The sequence below is a fragment of the Bos taurus genome, chromosome 5 (genome assembly GCF_002263795.3).
Source record: "Bos taurus isolate L1 Dominette 01449 registration number 42190680 breed Hereford chromosome 5, ARS-UCD2.0, whole genome shotgun sequence".
Classification (NCBI taxonomy): domain Eukaryota; kingdom Metazoa; phylum Chordata; class Mammalia; order Artiodactyla; family Bovidae; genus Bos; species Bos taurus.
The window spans coordinates 113618894-113638626 of record NC_037332.1 but is presented as its reverse complement, the minus strand read 5'-3'; the positions used below and the strand labels follow the sequence as shown (position 1 = coordinate 113638626).

The following is a 19733-nucleotide window of genomic DNA, read 5'->3' as shown; positions in this document are numbered from 1 at the left end:
TCTGGGATTTGAATATACTGGGATAGGGAGAATTCCAGAAAGTTCCAGGAAGCAAAACAAAATTTTCTGCATGTACTATACTTAAGGACAATGATTTACATTGTTTTTACAATTATTTATATAGCATTTCTGTGGGATCAGCAAAGAGACACAACTTAGCAACTAAATAACAACAGGTGTAGCACTTACATTGAGTTTGGTGTTATTAGTAACTAGAAATGATTTAAAATACAAAGGAATAGTAAGGATTTTTTGCAGGGGTGAAGTAGAGAAGGATAGCTTCCTTACTTTGCCAAGCAAAGGGGAACACGTCGGGCCTCTGCCTTGAAACATTATGTGTCCCTGAGGATTTATGTGTCCCTGAGGATTGTGTGTCGGGCCTCTGCCTTGAAACATTATGTGTCCCTGAGGATTGTTTTTGTTGGCTGGGGTCATGGAACCAGTCCCCCTCAGATACCAAGGGACAGCTGTATTTACGACACTACAGAAAATTCCAAATTTGATTATTAGATTAAATGAAATAGGTCTGATTGTCATTAAGTGGATGCCATAAATATAACTTTCATATATGACTGTATTTTCTATAATTAGTTACAGCCCCCACTAAGGTCCAGTATTTTTTAGCACTTGTACCACAAAAATATTTTTCTATTGTTCATGTTTGTAACCCCCCAAATAAAGTATATTTTTGTTGAGAGTATAAATTAAAGGCATTCTTTGATGAACACACGTATCTTCATGAACTAATATTTTTTTTTCCATCTTATTCTCTATTTTCTAAAGTGGTATTTCACATTCAGTGACTTCAGACATGCAGACCATTGAACAGGAAACACCAATCACGGCGAAACCAAGAAAAAAGTATGGTGATGACAGTGATGACTCGTATTTTACATCCAGCTCCAGGTAACCTGTTAAAAATCATCCTGAAAGTATTGTTTTGAAAAGATTGATACAGACTTACTAGTTTTAGGGGTTTTTACATTAGGAGCAAATACAATTAAGTTTTCTTCATTGTTTTTCTTCAGCTTCAGCTGGAGTCAAGGATGTCCTTTGGGAAAAAATTGGGGTGCCCTTCTTTAGTGGATGATATTTGCTAACATTGAAATGTTTGAAAATAAAATCAGCAGCCAGGAATTAAAATCAGAGGTGGGAAAGTTGTATTTATCTAAAATGTGAAATTGGAGAAATACACAAAACCCCAAAGATATATGTTAAGTCGTTTAGTCTTGTTCCAACAGTTGGAATATTTCCCAGCTGCGCCTTTCGCAGATTCTTTTGTTTTCATACCACTGGCTTCTGGAGTCCCCGATTGGCAGGATATAGAATTTTAAATGAATGCTATTTGTGTGTGTTTATGTATGAATGAAAAACACTGTTGCCGTCTGAGGGGTTCCCAGGATAAAGCCTAGGCCCCATCCTTCAGCCCTCACCCTCCGACAAGGACAGGCTACCTAACTCCAGTGTGAAGCGACCGTGGAGAGGCCGCGGTTCAGGTTCAAGCCGCCCGCAGAGACCGAGAACAAGTTTAACTTGAATTGACTCACTCTGTGCGGTTCCTCCAAGAACCTGATCAGCACCAGGGCGGGGGAGGCCTGCTGAACAGCCACCAGGTAAACCTGGGGCGTCAGGAAGTGGGCACCGGCTGGGACGCGGGCGGCCTGGACGTGGGTCCTGGCCCCACCACTTAATGACCGTGTGACCTTGGCTGCCCGTCCAGCCTCCCGTGCCGCCGCCTCTTATCTGTGAGGGAGCGACACCAGCAGTGGCAGCCTCTCAGGGCGGCGTGAGGGCTTAATGAATGAACGCACACGGGGCATTGTGGCTTCACTGTTATTCACGTCATGTTTAGCTGTTATTTTTTTATAGAAACTCAGTTCAAGTGACTCAATCTGAATGCTTAATTACTATTGTCGTACACTTAAGTTAACCATGTGGAGGGCCACCTTCAGGTGTGGGCTTTGGGAAGGTCGACTGTGTGCCCGTCAGTGTGGGCAGTCCTTACAGGAGGCCCCCTCACTCACATCTCAGAGGGCATCACTGTCGACTGGCAATTACACAGCTTAGAAGCAGTTGCATATGCATAACAGATAGAAATGTATGTTAACTAATTAGGCTCTAATTCTGAAATTCTGTATTTTCCTATCAAAGTTCACAGGTAAGGAATTATAACACAGAGAACTGTCTTTAAATCATTCAGTTAGCGTCACTTCAAATTGCTTCAAGTCCAGATTTTTACCAGAAAAAAAGTAGTTTAGAGGTGTTCCCCATCAGTGCTTTCACAGACAGGGTGATTTTGTGTTTGCCTCTCAGGCTTTCCTGGGAGCTCAGTTGGTAAAGAATCTGCCTGCAATGCAGGAGACCCCAGTTCGATTCCTGGGTCGGGAAGATCAGCTGGAAAAGGGGTAGGCTACCCACTCCAGTATTCTTGGGCTTCCCTTGTGGCTCAGCTGGTAAAGAATCCGCCTGCAAAGTGGGAGACCTGGGTTCGATCCCTGGATTGGGAAGATCCTCTGGAGAAGGGAAAGGCTACCCACTCCAGTATCCTGGCCTAGTGAATTCCATGGACTGCATAGTCCGTGGGGTCACAAAGAGTCGGACGTGACTCAGTGACTTTCACTTTCACTTTTCCTGTGAGTAACCTGTATTTCAGGTTAATTGGAGGTAACTCCCAAATCATGCCTTTTTAAAATAATTAATTAATTAATTTGGCAGTGCCAGGTCTTAGCTGCAGCCTGCAGGATCTTTTATTAATAGGTGTGGCATGCGGGATCTAGTTCCCCAAGCAGGGATCGAACCCAGGCCCCCTGCACTGGGATTGCGGAGTCTTAGCCACTGGACCGCCAGGGAAGCCCCCCAAATCATGCCTTTTAAAATACTTAAATACATTTTCTACAAGATAGAATTAAACCTCTAGCTTGATTTGAAGGCTGCCTACGTGTCAGATCACTTTAGATGAGGGAGTACATCTGTGTCGGGGAAACTCCCGGTGGTGCAGGGTCTACGCTCACCCACGTGGCTTCTCCACAAAAGCCTGTTTGATTCTTTCACTGCTCATTATAGCTCCTGCAGAGACTGTAGGGTTTCCAGCTCCACCAGTGGCGCGGAGTTGGAAGGAGAGGGGGCTGCGACTGAGGATGCCCCCTGGGAAGCTGTTGGGGAGCCTCGCCCACCCCAGGCCACTGCCTGGCTCCTTCCTGGGGGGCTCCATCCACCTGTCAGGAGCTTCAGGAATCCCGTCAGCCTTTCTCTCCGCAAGCTTAGTCCTGAGAGTCAGCCCGAAAGGCCTCCGTTTCTACAGAGCAGTTATTTACGGTTTGAAACCGGGGAGCAGATGGTGTTTTTATATTGACCACACTGGCTGGATTCCTGCCAGAGACCTCGGTGTTGTTTGTCTTCACCTGCAGCTTGGCTGATGGGAACGTCAAAGCTGGTCCTCCTCGGTCATAACCACTGCAGGTAGAACAATCCTTACTTTGGCAGATGAAGCCGGGTAAACATGGCCTCTGGGAAAGCGGGCGTTTCCATGAAGAGCTCTCACTGCTTCCAAATTATTCATTACCCCATTAGAACTTGAATACTATTGAATTATAAAAGAGTGCTGTTTCTATTAAAAATGAGTCCAGCCGTATCTTTGGGCTTTTTTTTTTTTTTGAGTTCCATTATTTCCAGGATATAAACAATGTAATTATATACTGAGTACAAAATAATGAAACTAGAACAATTAGTTCAGCCTTACAAAGCCAGCGTGGCCTTCAGTGGAAGAGGCAGCTGTCTACAGCTGCCTATCCTAAATTGAGTAAGGATCCAACCAATGTCTCCTACATCGCAGGTTCTCTCCCACTAGTGCCCCCGGGGAAGCCTATGTAAGGAATGTTTTCAGGTTGAGTGAAACCAGAGTGAGAGGGAGAAAAACATAAGTGAAAAGCATTAAGAATTGGGATCTAGAAGTCAAAACATTAGAAAATCAATAAAAGCAATTCCCTGGCGAGCCAGTGGTTAGGACTCAGTGCTTTCACTGCCGTGGCCCTGGATTCAGTCCTTGGCTGGGGAACTGAGATCCCGTAAGTCATGTGGCCAAAAAAAAAAAAAAAGTCAATCAGGCCTTGGGGATCCGGGGGGACTTGCGTTTCTGAGGAAGCTGTGGGAAGCAGGTAGCAACTTGCTGGGGGAGGATGGGGTGACAGAACCCACACTGTGCCCTGGGTCAGAGCTCAGGGAGCCTCACTGGTGAACCGTGGGAAGAGCCCCCACCACCCTCCCTGCCCCCCACCCCCTCCCTAGCTTGGAGAACACAGTAGAACATGTAGATCCAGTGGCTGATCAGCAGGGAGCTAGCAGAATGGCTTTCTCTCTCCTTCTGATTCTTGAATTATCCAGCCATTAAAAACAAAAAAAATCTGATGCCCCTATATTCCAGGATAAGCACTTTGGCTTACATGGATGAAGAATGTTTCCTTAGAGTGACACTAAATTCAAAAAACCCCAAGTCCCAGTACCTAAGACTTGTGAAGGGCCTGGAAGTTCTACCCACCGCCATTCAGTCCTCACCCCCACCCCCAAGCCCAGAGCCTCTGGGGGACCATGCAGCCCCTCGGCATTCCTCGTCCTTCAGTCCCAGGGCCGCTCCCTGAGAAACACTGCCTTGGGCGTCCACGTTGTCGCCCTGGGTTTCTGAGCTCAGATCGGGTTTCTGAGCTCAGATCGGCCAGCCCCATCCGGGCAGGGACTGAGCATGTCTCCTCCCTCCACCAGGGCCTGGTCCCTCACAGATGCTTATTAAGTAGTTTTAAATTCCTGATTGGATCAGTCTTCATTCTTTCACTGGGACCCTCACAAATATGTCCTTGAACATTTGGAGGGCTTCCCTGGTGGCTCAGAGGTTAAAGCGTCTGCCTGGAATGCGGGAGACGCGGGTTACATCCCTGGGTTGGGAAGATCCCCTGGAGAAGGAAATGGCAACCCACTCCAGTACTCTTGCCTGGAGAATCCCATGGAGGGAGGAGCCTGGTGGGCTACAGTCCAGGGGATTGCAACGAGTCGGACGCGACTGAGCGACTTCACTTTTCCAGGTGAGGAGGGGTTGGTTGTTCCTGTTCCTCCGAGCAGAGCCTGCTCAGCTTCTAGCTGAAATCCAGATACACTTTGAACACAGCAGGTTTTCCTTCCTGGAGAGAGAAGGCTGGTGTAACAAGATTTGTTGTTAATGACCTCCTTGCCAGAGAATGCGGAAACCACGTTTGGAAATTCTGCTTTTTTTTTTCAATCATTCATATAAGGCCATACCAACTGCTTCAAACAGCAGATTTATCCACCCTCCTTTTGTTGTTATTGTTGTTTGTTTGTTCGTTTCCTGCAAGGAAAAAAGAGTACATTCAGTTTTATTCCACCACCACCCTCCCATCTTAGCTCATCTCTGGATGACTCCTCATGCCCTCGGAGTTTGGCCCTCACTTGCCTCCCATGCGCGCTTCTGTTCTTACCCTCCAGAAACATCTTGGCAACATCTCTAAAGTCTCTGCATCCTCCTTCATCCTCCTTCCTTTCCTGAGACCTAAGCATTAGAATCTGCATCTCTCTTCTGAACTTCTTGAACCACCTTTATGAGGAGTGCGGGTCTGGCTGGGCTTTTTTCCATCCTAAGCTGTCACTAATTCTGAGATGGCCCAGTCACTTCTGAGTACGTCTCTGGCACATCCCCTCACCAGTCTATTTCTGTCCTGTCCCAGGCAGAGCCTGCTGCTCTCCGTCAAAGATCTTTCTCCCCCGACATAGGACCTGAATCTGCCATTGAGTTTTGCTCTCTGAGCCACTCCCTGCTCAATGATGATCAGCTAACGAGAGTGTAAACTGACCCAGCAGGCCAGCGTCCCCTTTGAGACGCTTACCAAGTCCACTTCCGGCTCCAGTCTGAAAGAGCATCTGCGTGATGGTCCAGTGATCAACAATCGTAGCTCTGCATCTGACTCCAGAATGAGGCCAATTAGCATCACTTATGCCATGAAATTAAAAGATGCTTACTCCTTGGAAGGAAAGTTATGACCAACCTAGATAGCATATTAAAAAGCAGAAACATTACTTTGCCAACAAAGGTCCGTCTAGTCAAGACTATGGTTTTTCCAGTGGTCATGTATGGATGTGAGAGTTGGACTGTGAAGAAGGCTGAGCGCCGAAGAATTGATGCTTTTGAACTGTGGTGTTGGAGAAGACTCCTGAGAGTCCCTTGGACTGCAAGGAGATCCAATCAGTCCATCCTAAAGGAGATCAGTCATGGGTGTTCATTGGAAGGACTGATGCTGAAGCTGAAACTCCAATACTTTGGCCACCTCATGCAAAGAGTTGACTCATTGGAAAAGACTCTGATGCTGGGAGGGATTGGGGGCAGAAGGAAAAGGGGACGACAGAGGATGAGATGGCTGGATGGCATCACCGACTCGATGGACATGAGTCTGAGTGAACTCCGGGAGTTGGTGATGGACAGGGAGGCCTGGCGTGCTTCGATTCATGGGGTCGCAAAGAGTCGGACACGACTGAGTGACTGAACTGACTGACTAATACTAAGTGGTGATTTCTGTTAGGAGTGATGTCTTATCCAAGGCTCACATGGCAGGGTTACCAACAAGGGACTCCTAGAATGGGGTCAGTTCTCCAGGTCCTGAAGCATTGATGGTGGTTTACTTGCTAAATCATGTCCAACTCTTTATAACCCCATGGACTATAGCCTGCCAGGCTCCTCTTTCCATGGGGTTTTCCAGGCAAGAATACTGGAGTGGGTCACTGTTTCCTTCTCCAGATCTTCTCCACCCAGGGATTGAACCTGGGTCTCCTGCATTGCAGGCAGATTCTTTACCTACTGAACCACCAGGGAAACCCTCCTGAAGCATCATGCATGACCAGCCTATAGTCAAGTAACCCTCAAGGATGTCCTGGGCTGTTGGGATAGGCTAGGTTATGCCGCAGTGATAAATATCAACCGCCGCCCCCCTCAACCCCAGATCTTAAGGGTTTAGCGCAGTGATGGTTTATTTCTTTGTTCACTGAAGTCAGCTAAGGATATAGATGATCTGTCCTTCTGGTGGCACCTTGATTGTCCAGCTGGATGGTGGTGTCACCTGTCTGAAGCTACAGCACCTGGAAAACACGACCCCTTCCACTCGGGAGGGAAGAGAGGACTGGGCACCCGAAAGGCCTTGGGAGTGATTCGCCTCGTGTCTGCTCCTGTTGCACACGGCCGCCCCCAGCTTCAAGGGGGGGGTCTGGGAAGTGCAGTCCCCATGTACCCAATGTGAGTGGACATCAGTAAGGTCCTCCAAAGTCTCTTCTGCTCTCTCCCATACAGGTTCTTTGACGAGCCCATGGAGCTGAGGAGCAGTTCTTTCTCTAGCTGGGATGACAGTTCAGATTCCTATTGGAAGAAAGAGACCATCAAAGACACTGACCCAATTCCGAAAAACACAGGCTATACAGACAGGTACGGACCCCAGAGGGGTGGGACTGTAAACTGTGACTCGACATGCGTCTCCAGGGACATTCTCTAACCCTAGTAAATGAATGTGTTGTACTATTTCAAGAATATTCTTTGTATCCTGGTCTGTCTCCTGAACTTACAGCTTTGCCTTTCCCAGAAGGTCGTCTCCTGGAGTTGAGCAGTACCTGGCTTTGTTAGACTTCTTTAACAGTCCATAGCGCGCTTGAGACTCGTGTGTGTTGCTGTGTTCACCCCTCTTTATCATTGAGTCTGTTTATCCATTTACCTGTCGAAGAACTGTCTCCAGCTTCTGGTGATCATGAATGAAGGGCTGAATGACGTGTCGTCTAAACCAGGGAAGTGCTGGGAGTGTAGGGGGACAGTCCTAGCACGCTGGGACAATAAGTGTGGCCTGGCATTGTCCTCTGTGACTGGGATGTACTGCCGCCCTGCTCATTTGTATCCTGTGCAGCATGGAGCGGTGCTTTGTGTGTGTCACAACGTACTCAGTATTTACTGATTGATCCGTGGAACTGAAGTCAAATTACAGGCCTATTTTAAGGAGCAGAATTCCTTCAAATGTTGTGTGGTTTGGATATTTATTCATTTTTTTCTAAATAGAATTTACAGGCTTTTTAAAGTGGCCTAAAATCCCTTTACAGAATTACTGCTGTTGGCTTTTTAAAAAGTAAAATGGCATGTGCTTACATTATACATGAGAAATACATTTGCCTTACCTCAAATTAGTTCAACCTATTTTGGCTGTTTTTGTTCTTTGTGCTGAGCACACTTCAGATCTACTGTCTTCCCACAGTTCAAGTAACACTACAGGTTATTAACTAGTCAGGATGTTGGGTCCCCAGAACTTACTCTTCTTATTGTAAATGATGAAGAGTTTGTACCCTCTGACCAGCGTCTACCCATTTCCCCCACCTCCTTGGAAACCACTGTTCTAGTTTCTGTTTCTTTGAGTTCAACCTTTTTTTAAAAAATTTTAGATTCTACCCACAAGTGAGAACATGCAGTATCTGTCTTTCTCTGTCTGACTTCGTGTAATGTCCCCCAGGTTCATCCCTACTGTTGTTTAGTGGCAGGATTTCCTTCTGTTTTATAGCAGAATGTTATCCCATTGTGTGTGTGGGATAATATTTTCTCTAGCCATTCACCCACTGACAAATACGCAGATTGTTTCCACGACTTGACTGCTCTGGAAACCTTGGCCATGAACATGGGCTGCAGAGATCTCTTCATGCTACCGACTTTGTTTCCTTCAGATTTATACCCAGAAGTGGGAGCAGATGGCAGTTCCAATTTTAACTTTCTGATGAACTTCTGTGCTGTTTCCGTGTGGCTGTGCTGATCTCCTTTCCCACCATTGCTGTACCAAGTTTCCCTGTTCTCCAGTCTTTACCAGCGCCTATCTCATATCTTCTTGACAATGGCTTTTCTAACAGGTGTGAGGTTTTGATTTGCCTTTCCCTGATGATTACTGATGTTGATCACCCCTCATACACCTGTTGGCATTAAACTTCCTTCTTAGTATTGCTTTTGCTGTATCCCATAAGTGTTTCCATTTTCATTTGTTTCAAGATATTCTTTCCTTCTTTTTTTTTAAATTGAAGTACAGTTGATTTATGATGTGGTGTTAGTTTCTGGTGTACACCAAAGTGATTCAGATACACACACACACACACACATATAGTTGTTGTTGTTGAGTCACTCTGTTGTGTCTAACTCTTTGCGACCCCATGGGCTGCAGTACATCAGGCCTCCCTGTCCATCACCAACTCCCGGAGCTTGCTCAAACTCATGTCCATTGAGTTGGTGATGCCATCCAATCATCTTGTCATCTGTCATCCCCTTCTCCTTCTGCCTTCAATCTTTCCCAGAATCAGGGTCTTTTCCAATGAGTCAGTTCTTTGCATCAGGTGGCCAAATTATTGGAGCTTCAGCTTCAGCATCAGTCCTTCCAGTGAATATTCAGGGATGATTTCTTTTAGGATTGACTGGTTTGATCTCCTCTCAGTCCAAGGAACTCTCCAACTCAACAGTTCAAAAGCATCAATTCTTCGGCGCACAGCTTTAATTCTCACATCCGTATGTGACTGCTGGAAAAACCATAGCCTTTGACTCTACGGACCTTTGTTAGTAAAGTAAGGTCTCTGATTTTTAATATGCTGTCTAGGTTGGTCTTAGCTTTTCTTCCAAGAAGCAAGTGTCTTTTAATTTCATGGCTGCAATCACCATCCGCAGTGATTTTATAGCCCAAGAAAATAAAGTCTGTCACTGTTTCCACTGTTTCCCCATCTATTTCCCATGAAGTGATGGGACCAGATGCTATGATCTTAGTTTTCTGAGTGTTGAGCTTTAAGCCAGCTTTTTCACTCTCCTCTTTCACTTTCATCAAGAGGCTCTTTAGTTCCTCTTCACTTTCTGCCATAGGGTGGTGTCATCTGCATATCTAAGGTTATTGTTATTTTCCACCTCCCCCCGCCACTCCCCCACCCCCCCTCACCCCACCCACCCACCCAAACCCCGGCAGTCTTGATTCCAGCTTGTGCTTGAAGCTAGAAGGTTGATCAGCTTCCTTAAAGCAATTATTTTGAATTCTTTGTCAGGAAATTATTTGGGGTCGGTTACTAGAAAATTACTGTTTCCCCTTGTGGTATCACATTTCGTGTTCCTTGGAGTCGTGCTGCTGTCTTTGCATTTGAAGGAGGAATCACGTCTTCCAGTCTTTCCTGCTCAGCTTTGGATGAGAAATGCCATCAACTGTCCGCCCTGCTGGAGACTCTGGGGTGTTCTCAAGCCTTTTCTATGGATGCACTCTCTCCTCCCTGCTTACCCCTTTTGGGGGGTGAAGTCTTAAGATGGCCTGTCTTCTCTCCGTCCCACACACAGGGATGAGAGCCTCCTGCTTGCTTCCCCTAGGATGGTGCCCTGGAAGGTTGAAGTCAGTGTACTTTTCTGCCAGCCCAGAGTCAGGCACACTTACCAGGGTGTGTGCAGGAGGGAGGGTTCATGGGTCAGCCCTGGCGGCCCCATGGGCCACTGGGGGCTCCACAGGCAAAGTGCACCCAGTGGTTTGTGAGCAGGCCTGCCGTGGAGCCCAGGAAGTGGTTAGTAGAATCCGCATGCCTTTGAGTTCTCAGCCCTGGCAGCCCCTCCCAGCGCCTCAGCCAGGTAGATCCCCTCACTGTTCCGGGTGGATGAGGAAGCCCTAGGCATCCTTGGAAACCGGGCACCCTGCCACCCGCCTCGCGCCTTTCCCCCTGGCAGGCCGAGTGGACCCCACCTGGCCCTGAGCAGCGCTGCCTGGGAGGAGGAATAGCGTGAGCAAGTGAAACTCTTCCTCTTACCTCTTCGGTGCAACCAGTCTTGGATTCTTTTTGCTCCAACAGCGTGTTGGAACCTCGCTGCTGGACTCCTGGACTCCCACAAAGGCATGCTCATCTGTGGGTGATTGTCAGAACCAGTATTCTCAGGAATTCCCTGGTGATCCAGTGGTTAGGATTCTGCACTTTCATTGCTGAGGGTGTGGGTTCAATCCCTGGTTGGGGAACTAGATCTCGCACGCTGCACCTAAGACCTGGTGCAGCCAAATAAATAAAAACAAAAATCAACCAAATTACACACACACACACACACACACACACACACACCAGTGTTCTCTGGGGGATAATGTGAAAAACTCCTGCTCCACCACCTTGCTGACGTCATTCCTGCCTTGGCTGTTTCTAACTGTAGACCTACCACTCGCCGCAAGCCAGACTCTGAGCCAGCTGAAAATACAGATGAGGCCCAGAAGAAGTTTGGCAACGTCAAAGCCATTTCTTCAGATATGTACTTTGGAAGGCAAGCCAAAGCTGATGTAAGTGTCCAGAGAGGTTCTGTGTGGTCCCCACAGAGCAGAAAGCAAGCCAGGGGCATGGAAGGAGTGGGAGGAGGTACTGGGTACTAAGTGAGATGGACTCAGGCTGCAAGGTTCCCCTGTCCCCAGGGCAGGACTCGAACCCACGTCCTTCTGCCTAGTGGTCCCACTTGGCTGCTCCAGCTAGAAGAGTGATGGAAAGGTAGGGCCTGTGTTATATTTCCTCTTATTCCTTTCCCAGTGCTTTGAATAGCTGTCCATTCAATATCTTTTGAATAAATTTCAGGAATTTTTGATACACCTGTAATGTCCTTAGTAGTTTTCTTAACCATAGCTAAATGTAGTATATAGCTGTTTCTCGAAGGTAGGTATATTTATTTTCAGAAGAGAGATTGTTGCCTCTTTTCTCAGAGATGTTAATGAGCTTATCTCAGTGGAGTCTGGCTAAACAGTAAGACTCAAATGGAAATGGGGAGCCTGAAATGTCCCTTCTCCTTGTGGAGTAGTTGTGTGCTTACATGAAATTCTTAGCGATGCGGGTTATCACTAGGCTTCTTGCATAACGCAGAGAATTATTTCCTGAGGTGTACTGAGTTTATTTTGTAGCAATAGAAATTCCACCAGCATTTTGAGAGTATTTAGACCCGACATCTGGTTGTTCTCCACCCCCTAAATGTGGCCTTGTCTTAAAGTGGACAGCACTCAAGTTCAGTCAGCGAATAACAGAAGGCTGTCGGGAGAGAGGCTCGTGGAGCGGCCTTTCCTGGCAGCTGGGTGGCGGCAGCACCGAGACAGAGCCGTCACTGTCACCCTCCCTCTGGGCCCCCCCCACTGACCGACCTTGGCCATGGCTTTGGGCATTTATCTGTCTACTTGTGACTGCGGAACCCCAGCGCCGTGATAGCTCCTCAGTGATCCTTTCTGCAGAATTGCTCATGATTTTGGAGCCTGATTTTCCTTTTCTTGCTGCTCTCCTCTAGTACGAAGCCAGGGCTCGGCTGGAGAGGCTTTCGGCAAGTTCTTCCATCAGCTCAGCTGACCTGTTCGATGAGCAGAGGAAGCAGACGGCAGGTAATAGGCAGGGCAGGCGGGTGGGAGATGAGGCTGGTCTCCATCGCGCCTCCATCTTCTCTGCATAGGACTTCTTACCTTTCCAAGACTGTTGGCAGCCGTTATTTGATGCTCCCAGGGCTTCCCAGGTGGCGCAGTTGTAAAGAACCTGCCTGCCGATGTAGGAGATGCAAGAGATGTCATGGGTTCAATCCCTGGGTCAGGAAAATCCCCTGGAGTGGATCCAATCCACTCCAGTATTCTTGCCTGGGAAATCTCATGGACAGAGGAGCCTGGCAGGCTGTGGGAGTCTCAGGAAGTCAGACACGACTAAGGGACTGAGCACGCGTGCGTGCACACACACACACACACACACACGGCCCCTATCAGTGAGGCAGAGCAGAAGTTGTTGTTCCAGGCTTTGCATGTGAAGAGGTCAGGTCATGACATTTAAGCAACCTCCCCAAAGTTACCTGCAGTTTCAGGAAGTTGTCTTCCTGAAGTGTTGTCATGGCAGCAGGGGGTGTGGGGGGATGGGTGGGTTTCCTAGCATAGTGTGAACATGAGATCTAGTTTGTATGGTGTTACAGCCTTGGAGGGGACAGCCCTGGGCTCTTGTGTGACGTGACCCACTCCCTAACTGTGAATCCTGGAGTATTTCAGGTTGCCTTCGGCCTCAGTCTCCTCCTCTGTAAAGTGGGTGGGTAATACCTGCCTCACAAGCATGTACTGGGGCATAAGTGGGGTACTTTTTATCAAGTGCCCCCTAAGCACTGGGACAGATATCAATGGGAGCCCCCTGGGATCTGGACACGGCAGACCCCCAGGGGCCCCTCCCAGGCCCCAGGAGTAGGCAGGGCAGATGGAACAGGTGACTCCACCAGCCTCGGCCTTCCCTGGAGACAGATGGACTTTGGAACCAGGGAGGTGGAGAGGAGGGTCCAGACCCAGATGAGGAGATGTCTGGGCACCCCAGGTAGTTAGCCTCAGTGCACAGGCCCGTCACGAACATTGAGAAGCATGTGCCTCTGCTTGGGCCTCTGACCCTGAGCTGTCAGTCTGCTCCAGTCCTGCTCAGTCAGGCCTTGGGGGCAGGGAAAGGGCCAGTGTCCCTCTTGAGTCACAGCCAACCTTCCAGGGGCAGGGTCCTCTGAGGTCCTTTCAGGAGCCCATTCATCAGCAGGAACGCCCAGGGGAGGGGGCTCTCCAAGGCCTTCAGGGCCCAGCACTGCCTGCACCCTCGTTTCCAGCCCTGGAGGAGCTGGGCGCGGGCAGGGAGGGACCCACACGGGCGGCCCTGCAGCCATAGAGAAGGCCATGGGGGGAGAAGGCCATGGCCGGAGACCCCAGTACCTCGGACCTTCTGCGATGGGGTTTGGGGGGCGTATCAAGAGCCACTGTGGCCCTCTGGGTGCAGCGGGCACTGCCAGGCTGCTGTGCTATGGCGAGAGGGGAGAGAGGGTTCTAGCTGTCCCCCAGGTCTACCCCCCAAGCACCGACCCGGAAACAGGCAGAGCAGGGCCGCCCTCTGGCCTCCAGCAGGAGAAGCTGCGCTCTCATCTGTGAACTTCCGGTGTCCCGGCCTCTCTTCCGGGAGATTTCCTTGTGTGGCCGCCCCACCCGCCGGCAGAGGGGTGCTCGGCTGACCCATGGGTCAGGCCTGCCTCCTTGCAGGCGCCCTGGCACGGAGGTAGGGCAGCCAGAGAACCTATCAGGTTTGAAAATCACCCCCAGCTGTATGTGTTTTTGTAATTTTAGTTACTGGAAGTCTCACTCTGAAACATTGTTTGTTAAAAAAAAAAAGCCTTCAGAGATCAAATGAGCAGCCTTTTCCAGTTGTTGAAGGCGGGCTCTGGCCAGCCTATGTTTACCTTCCTGTCCCCTTTCAGAGAACAAAGGTCCATTAATTTTCTTGGCCCTTGTGGATCCAAGACAACTCCCGCGCTGAGGACTCGAAGTCACCATGGGGGTGTCCTGGGGTTATGCAAGGCCGCCCAGGGACCCCATCCCCTCCCCAGTGGCCAAGGGCCTACTCCCCTCTCCATTTCAGATCCCCCAGATGGTTCAGACCACGAATCCCCTCTCATCTCTGCATCTCTCATCAGATGCCTTTAATAACTGCTCTAAATGGGAGCTCATTGAACAACTCTCATTAAATATTTACCCCTTTATTTAGAGTGCATTTCAACAAAGGGCAAACGCTGGTTTTAAGAGCGTGTTCTGTGCTCCTTATCTTAGACTGTTTCCCCGTCTATGAAGTATCAGCACACGGGGTGGGTCACAGTCACCTTTATAATCTCTTCAGCGTTCAGGGAAAGACAGTTCCAGACTGGAAATGCCTCCTTGTGAAGCAAAAATACTTCCTGGGGGTGTGGCTTAACCCTGGCATTTGCAGGGGCACCATTCCCTTCCAGGATCTTGGAGGGACTGGCTGAGGAACACACACAAGCAGCCACGGTGGTCACTCTAGAGCAGGGTCAGCTGGGGCCCGCCATCCCCGGGCACTGCCTCGGAGGTCGCCGCTCAGCACACGGATGACAGAGCAGAGGTGGCTCTGTGAGAGCAGTGCTGGAACAAAAGAAACTGCAAACCCAGCCTGCCCCTCTAGGGTATTTCTTTCCAGAAATGATTCCCATCATCTGAGTCTGAATAGGGCCCCGTGGGACTGCCAGGGCACTGCGGACCCTGTGTCCAGGCTCTGTGCGCACTTGCCCGGCATCACAGGGGGACCCCCAGCGTGTTTGCCCTTGCCCCGGATCTTGAGGTTCCTGCAAGGCCCCTCAGCCACCCTCCCCTGTCCTGGCTCTGGCTCACCGAGCCCAGGAACCTGGCCTCTTGGGGTCTGCCAGCCTCCAAAGCACGGACCTCAGTTGGCCGTCGGGAGGTTTTGCTTGGCGACTTGCTGAACGTGTGTGTCACACGTCACAGCTGTGCGGTGGGGTCACTGGCAAGTTCAGCTGCACAAACTGGAGTCGCGCCAGCCTGAGCGAAGGGAAGTCCGTGCACCCAAGGGGCTCTGGTTCCAGCTTAAACCTCCCACCTTGGCCTTGCCCTCCCCTTTAAATGCTGCTGAGTAGGAAACTTGTAACTGGAGGCTCTGGTGCCAAGGTCACCTCCGCTGACCTCTGGAAAGCGGCTGTGACTTGGGCCCTTTGGGCTCCAGGTCTCGCACGAGCTCTTTGCTTCTCCTAAGACTCATCCCACAGGCTGACAGCCCTGCCGTGCTGGGTTTCGAACCCAAGTCCTGCCCCTGGGCTAGGCTGCCGCTCTGTCATCGGCAAGTAAAGTGAGTGCAAGTCGCTCAGTCGTGTCCAGCTGTTTGCGACCCCATGGACTATACAGTCCATGGAATTCTCCAGGCCAGAATATTGGAGTGGGTAGCCTTTCCCTTCTCCAGGGGATCTTCCCAACCCAAGGATCGAACCCAGGTCTCCCGCATTGTGGGCAGATTCTTTACTAGCTGAGCCACATGGGAAGACATGGCAAAGGGCCACCAAATTTTAAAAAATCACCTGGAGGCAGAGAGGGGGAGGCGGCCGCCCCTGGGCCCATCCCCCAGTGGTCAGTGTGGGAGCAGTACTGTGGGAAACACAGGGTCTCTCCCGGTGGCCCCTGTGCTGGAGGTAAACGTGTATCTTCCATTTAGTTCCTGGCAAGATACCTGGCTTCTGCTTAAGGGGCAGGCGGGTGTAGACAGGTCACATGTGGAGCCAAGGGCAGCTGGGCTGGCTCCCTGGGGGACCCCAGGTTTGGGGTCACTCAGTCTCTGAGCCCCTCCAGCGCCCGATCTCAACTGAGTGGCAAGAGCACGCCACCAGAGCCTACTTGTTGGCTCGGAGACCCTTGATGGCTGATGACTTGGACGTGTGTCACTTGGGCTGGTGGCCACGTGTGCGTGTCTGTGCTGGGACGAACCAAAACCTAGGCAGCAGAGAGACCCAGCTGACCCGGGCCTCGGTGAAGGTGAGGGGTCAGCCTCTGCCTGGGAGCTGGCCATCAGGAGCCTTCCCCGTCTGGCAGCCTCCTTTTGTTGCTCTGAGACAGGCTTCCTCCTCCTCCTCCTTGAGGGGTGGGTGGGAGGGGGGCAGCCCTTGCCACAGACAGCTAGAGCAGCTCACTGTCCCACCAGTAACCCCAGAGCAAGCAGACGGTCCCCTCCCTTGAGTAGATGGGAATCCCTCTGATTGGCCAGGTCTGGGTCACGTATCCACACGTAGTTTCGGGAGGGATCAGGGGAGAGACCTCGCAAAGAAGGGAGGAGGACTTTCACCAGAGGGGGAACTGATGCTGAGCCCGAAAAACCTACTGATGTCCGCCCATCTGCCACGTACCGAGTTCTTACCTGTCAGATCTTGTGTTAAGTGCCTGGAGGAAACGGGGGCCCAGAGAGGCTAAGGAATCTCTCCAAAGACACACAGCTTGGAAGTGTCAGTGCCAGTATTTGAGCCCCTAATGGTCCTAAGACCTAATGCCGCATCCTCTCTCACTGTGGGGTCTTGCAGCTGGTTCATGGTGGGGCTGGCACTGAAACCCACCCCTGGGTCCTGTCCCTTAACCACAGCTGCTGCCCGTGGGCATTGGGGGCGGGGGGCGCATCCCCCAAGCTCTCTAGTCCCTGGACGCTGGCTGCACTGTTGCTGCGGTGGAGTGACGAGTGACAAGCCAGCATCTGCTCTGTGTGCAGGAAGCTACAACCTCACCAGTGTGCTGCCCACAGCTCCCGACATGGCCCAGTTCAAGCAGGGAGTGAGGTCGGTTGCCGGAAAGCTCTCTGTCTTTGCTAACGGAGTCATGACTTCCATTCAGGTCAGTGAGATGGGGACTGCGGTAACTGAGTTTGGTGGTGGGTTCGTAGTTTCGAAAATGAGATTTGGACCACTCTTTAATTGCTAGAAAATTAGGTTTTATATTCTCGATTTATGTGTTTGCTACAGTGTAACCCAGGACATCATGAAAACCAGAACTTGTAATTTCATATTTGTTTAAATTTTCTAGTTTATGACTCCAGAGGAATTGTTACAGGAATTGTCATGATCATTACTACTTTTCTCTTATGTTAAAAAACAAAAATAAATAAGAACAAAGTTAAAAATTGCCCATAACCCCACCCACCTCCCAAGGAAAACGTTCATTAATATTTTGGTTTATTCTAATTCTAGATTTCTATGCATACCTGTTTAAAAACGTTAAAGGATTATATTGTATATGTGATTTTATATCCTCTTTTTCTTCCTGATGTTTTGTTATGAGCATTTGCATGTAATTCAAAATTCTTTGGAAGCTATTCAGTACATTCTGTTGAGCAAAAATGCATGTAATTTATTTAACTATTCCCCAAGTTGAGCATTTAGATTGTGTGTTTCAATCTTTTAAACGAGGCGAGGGTGGAACACACTTGTGTATAACACTTGAAGGCCAGCTCTGATTATCTGAAGGCTATTCCGTGAACCTTCCTGCTTACATCAAGTTATTTTAGGACACTCATGAACGGGAAACGCAGCCACAGAGAGCAGGACCCGATAGGCGTGAACTGATGCCTCTAAGGGGGGGTCTTCCAGGTGGGGAGGCACCCCTGCTATGGAAGCTTCCTCCGCCCTGGGCCAGCGGCTGCTGTCGGCACAAGCTTGGGTTAGAATTCCCAGAGCTCTTACATGTCCCTTAGGTCAGCCGGGCCCACCTCAGTCCTTCCAAGGAGGTGACATCCCTCTTTATAGATGATCATCCCCATTTTGTAGATGAAGAAGCAGAGGCACAGAGGTTAAGCTGCTCCTGGTGAGACCACTCAGCTGACCCAGAATTTCGGGGTTCAGACTCCACGTGTGTGCCTCTGTGCCCCCGCGCGGCCTCGCGCCCCTCACGGCCCCTCCCGCCGCCCAGGGGCTCCGGTTCCCGCTTCCTCGGCCGCGGGCCCCTGTCACCGAGGCATCTGTTTCGCTGATACTGAGAATGCGGAGCCGATGCCGACGCCGATGGACTCCCGTGTTGGTTTTCTCTGCAGGATCGCTACGGTTCCTAACACTGATGTTTTCGGTGCGTGTTTCCTGGAGAAATTCCTCTTTTCGTGAACCAGTGACCACATCACAGGCTGCAGTGAAGACCAGCTGGCTTTGGGCAGATTGTTTTGCTACTTTTTCTCGTGGTATATATGTATTCATGGCTGATTTTTAATATTTCTTTTGAGAAATTCTCATTTTTGATATAGTAGAAGCTTCATTGTAATTTCGGTTTTGTGTTACTTCTGTCTGGCACATCCATGCACATCCCTGCTTTATTTCCTTGGACTCTGGTTCTAAGAGCAGGAGGTCTGGAGTCGAGGGCTCCTCGGCCTCTCTTCACTGGGGGAGGGGAGGGTGTCTCACTGCGGTGAGACTCATGGGCTAAAGGCTGCCCGAATCAGCTGATATGAGAAGGGCCTGGAGAAACAAAACTTACAACACAGACTTCATTAAAAAGGGAACAAAGAATAAAAATAAAAGACCAAAAATAGCTGGTGTCTAATTTGATAGATTGATTCATCGATACTTCCACATCTTAAGGTAATTTCAAATAATGTCTGAAGACGTCTGTCCCTTTGAAATTGTTTGTTTTATATGATCTATAAATTTAAAAATAATTTTCAGTGAGTGCTTTTAACAGCCCAAGCTTCTGCGTTGCCAAGCAAATTAATCTTTTGACAAGGTGTCACTGTTTGAATTTATGAGAAATGGAAGATGAGAACTCCCTAAGTGCATTTATAAATCAATATGGTATACAGAAGTAAAAAATGAATAAGGTGAGAAGATACACCCACAGAAAATATTTCAGTTTATGGGGAAACAGTAGTTGTAATTGGATAGTTTTCTTAATATTTTTTATCTTAATTTTGGTTTTCAAAAAATGACAGAATGTGTACAAATGAATGAAAAATAATTTGGCTGTGTTTTAGACAGCATTAGAATATATTATTCAGCACAGTAAAATATATTCGAAATTTGATGAACCAGATATGTGGTTTCAACTGAGTATTTTGTGAATTTTTCTTAAAAGCTCAAATTTGTAGACTTCTGAATATAATAAACAGTTGCAGCAGATTGCGTTCCCTACTTTTTGTTTTTTTACAAAAGTTTTTGTGATGAGTCTAGAGTCAGGGCTCGTGGTATAACATTAGTGTGCATTTGATTAGGATGTAATTCCAGATGGATCTGTTTTTCCTGTGTGGGTCTGGGGCTACCCTGGGGGCTCAGATGGTATAGAATCTGCCTGCAATGTGGAAGACCTGGGTTCGATCCCTGGGTTGGGAAGATCCCCTGGAGAAGGGAATGGCTGCCCACTCCAGTAGTCTGGCCTGGAGATTTCCATGGACAG

At 49.2% G+C, this 19733-nt stretch overlaps 1 protein-coding gene across 1 annotated transcript in view; it reads left to right on the top strand.

Moving 5' to 3' along the window:
* ARFGAP3 (ADP ribosylation factor GTPase activating protein 3) overlaps positions 1-19459 on the top strand; it is a 51917-nt gene extending 32458 nt beyond the window's left edge. The window contains exons 11-16 of the mRNA NM_001075974.1: positions 784-906; positions 7340-7471; positions 11216-11339; positions 12320-12410; positions 17074-17195; positions 18388-19459. Of these exons, the coding sequence (NP_001069442.1) occupies positions 784-906; positions 7340-7471; positions 11216-11339; positions 12320-12410; positions 17074-17195; positions 18388-18405 (610 nt within the window). The 3' untranslated portion in view covers positions 18406-19459. The remainder of the gene's footprint in view (positions 1-783; positions 907-7339; positions 7472-11215; positions 11340-12319; positions 12411-17073; positions 17196-18387) is intronic.
* The last annotated feature ends 274 nt before the right edge of the window (positions 19460-19733 follow it).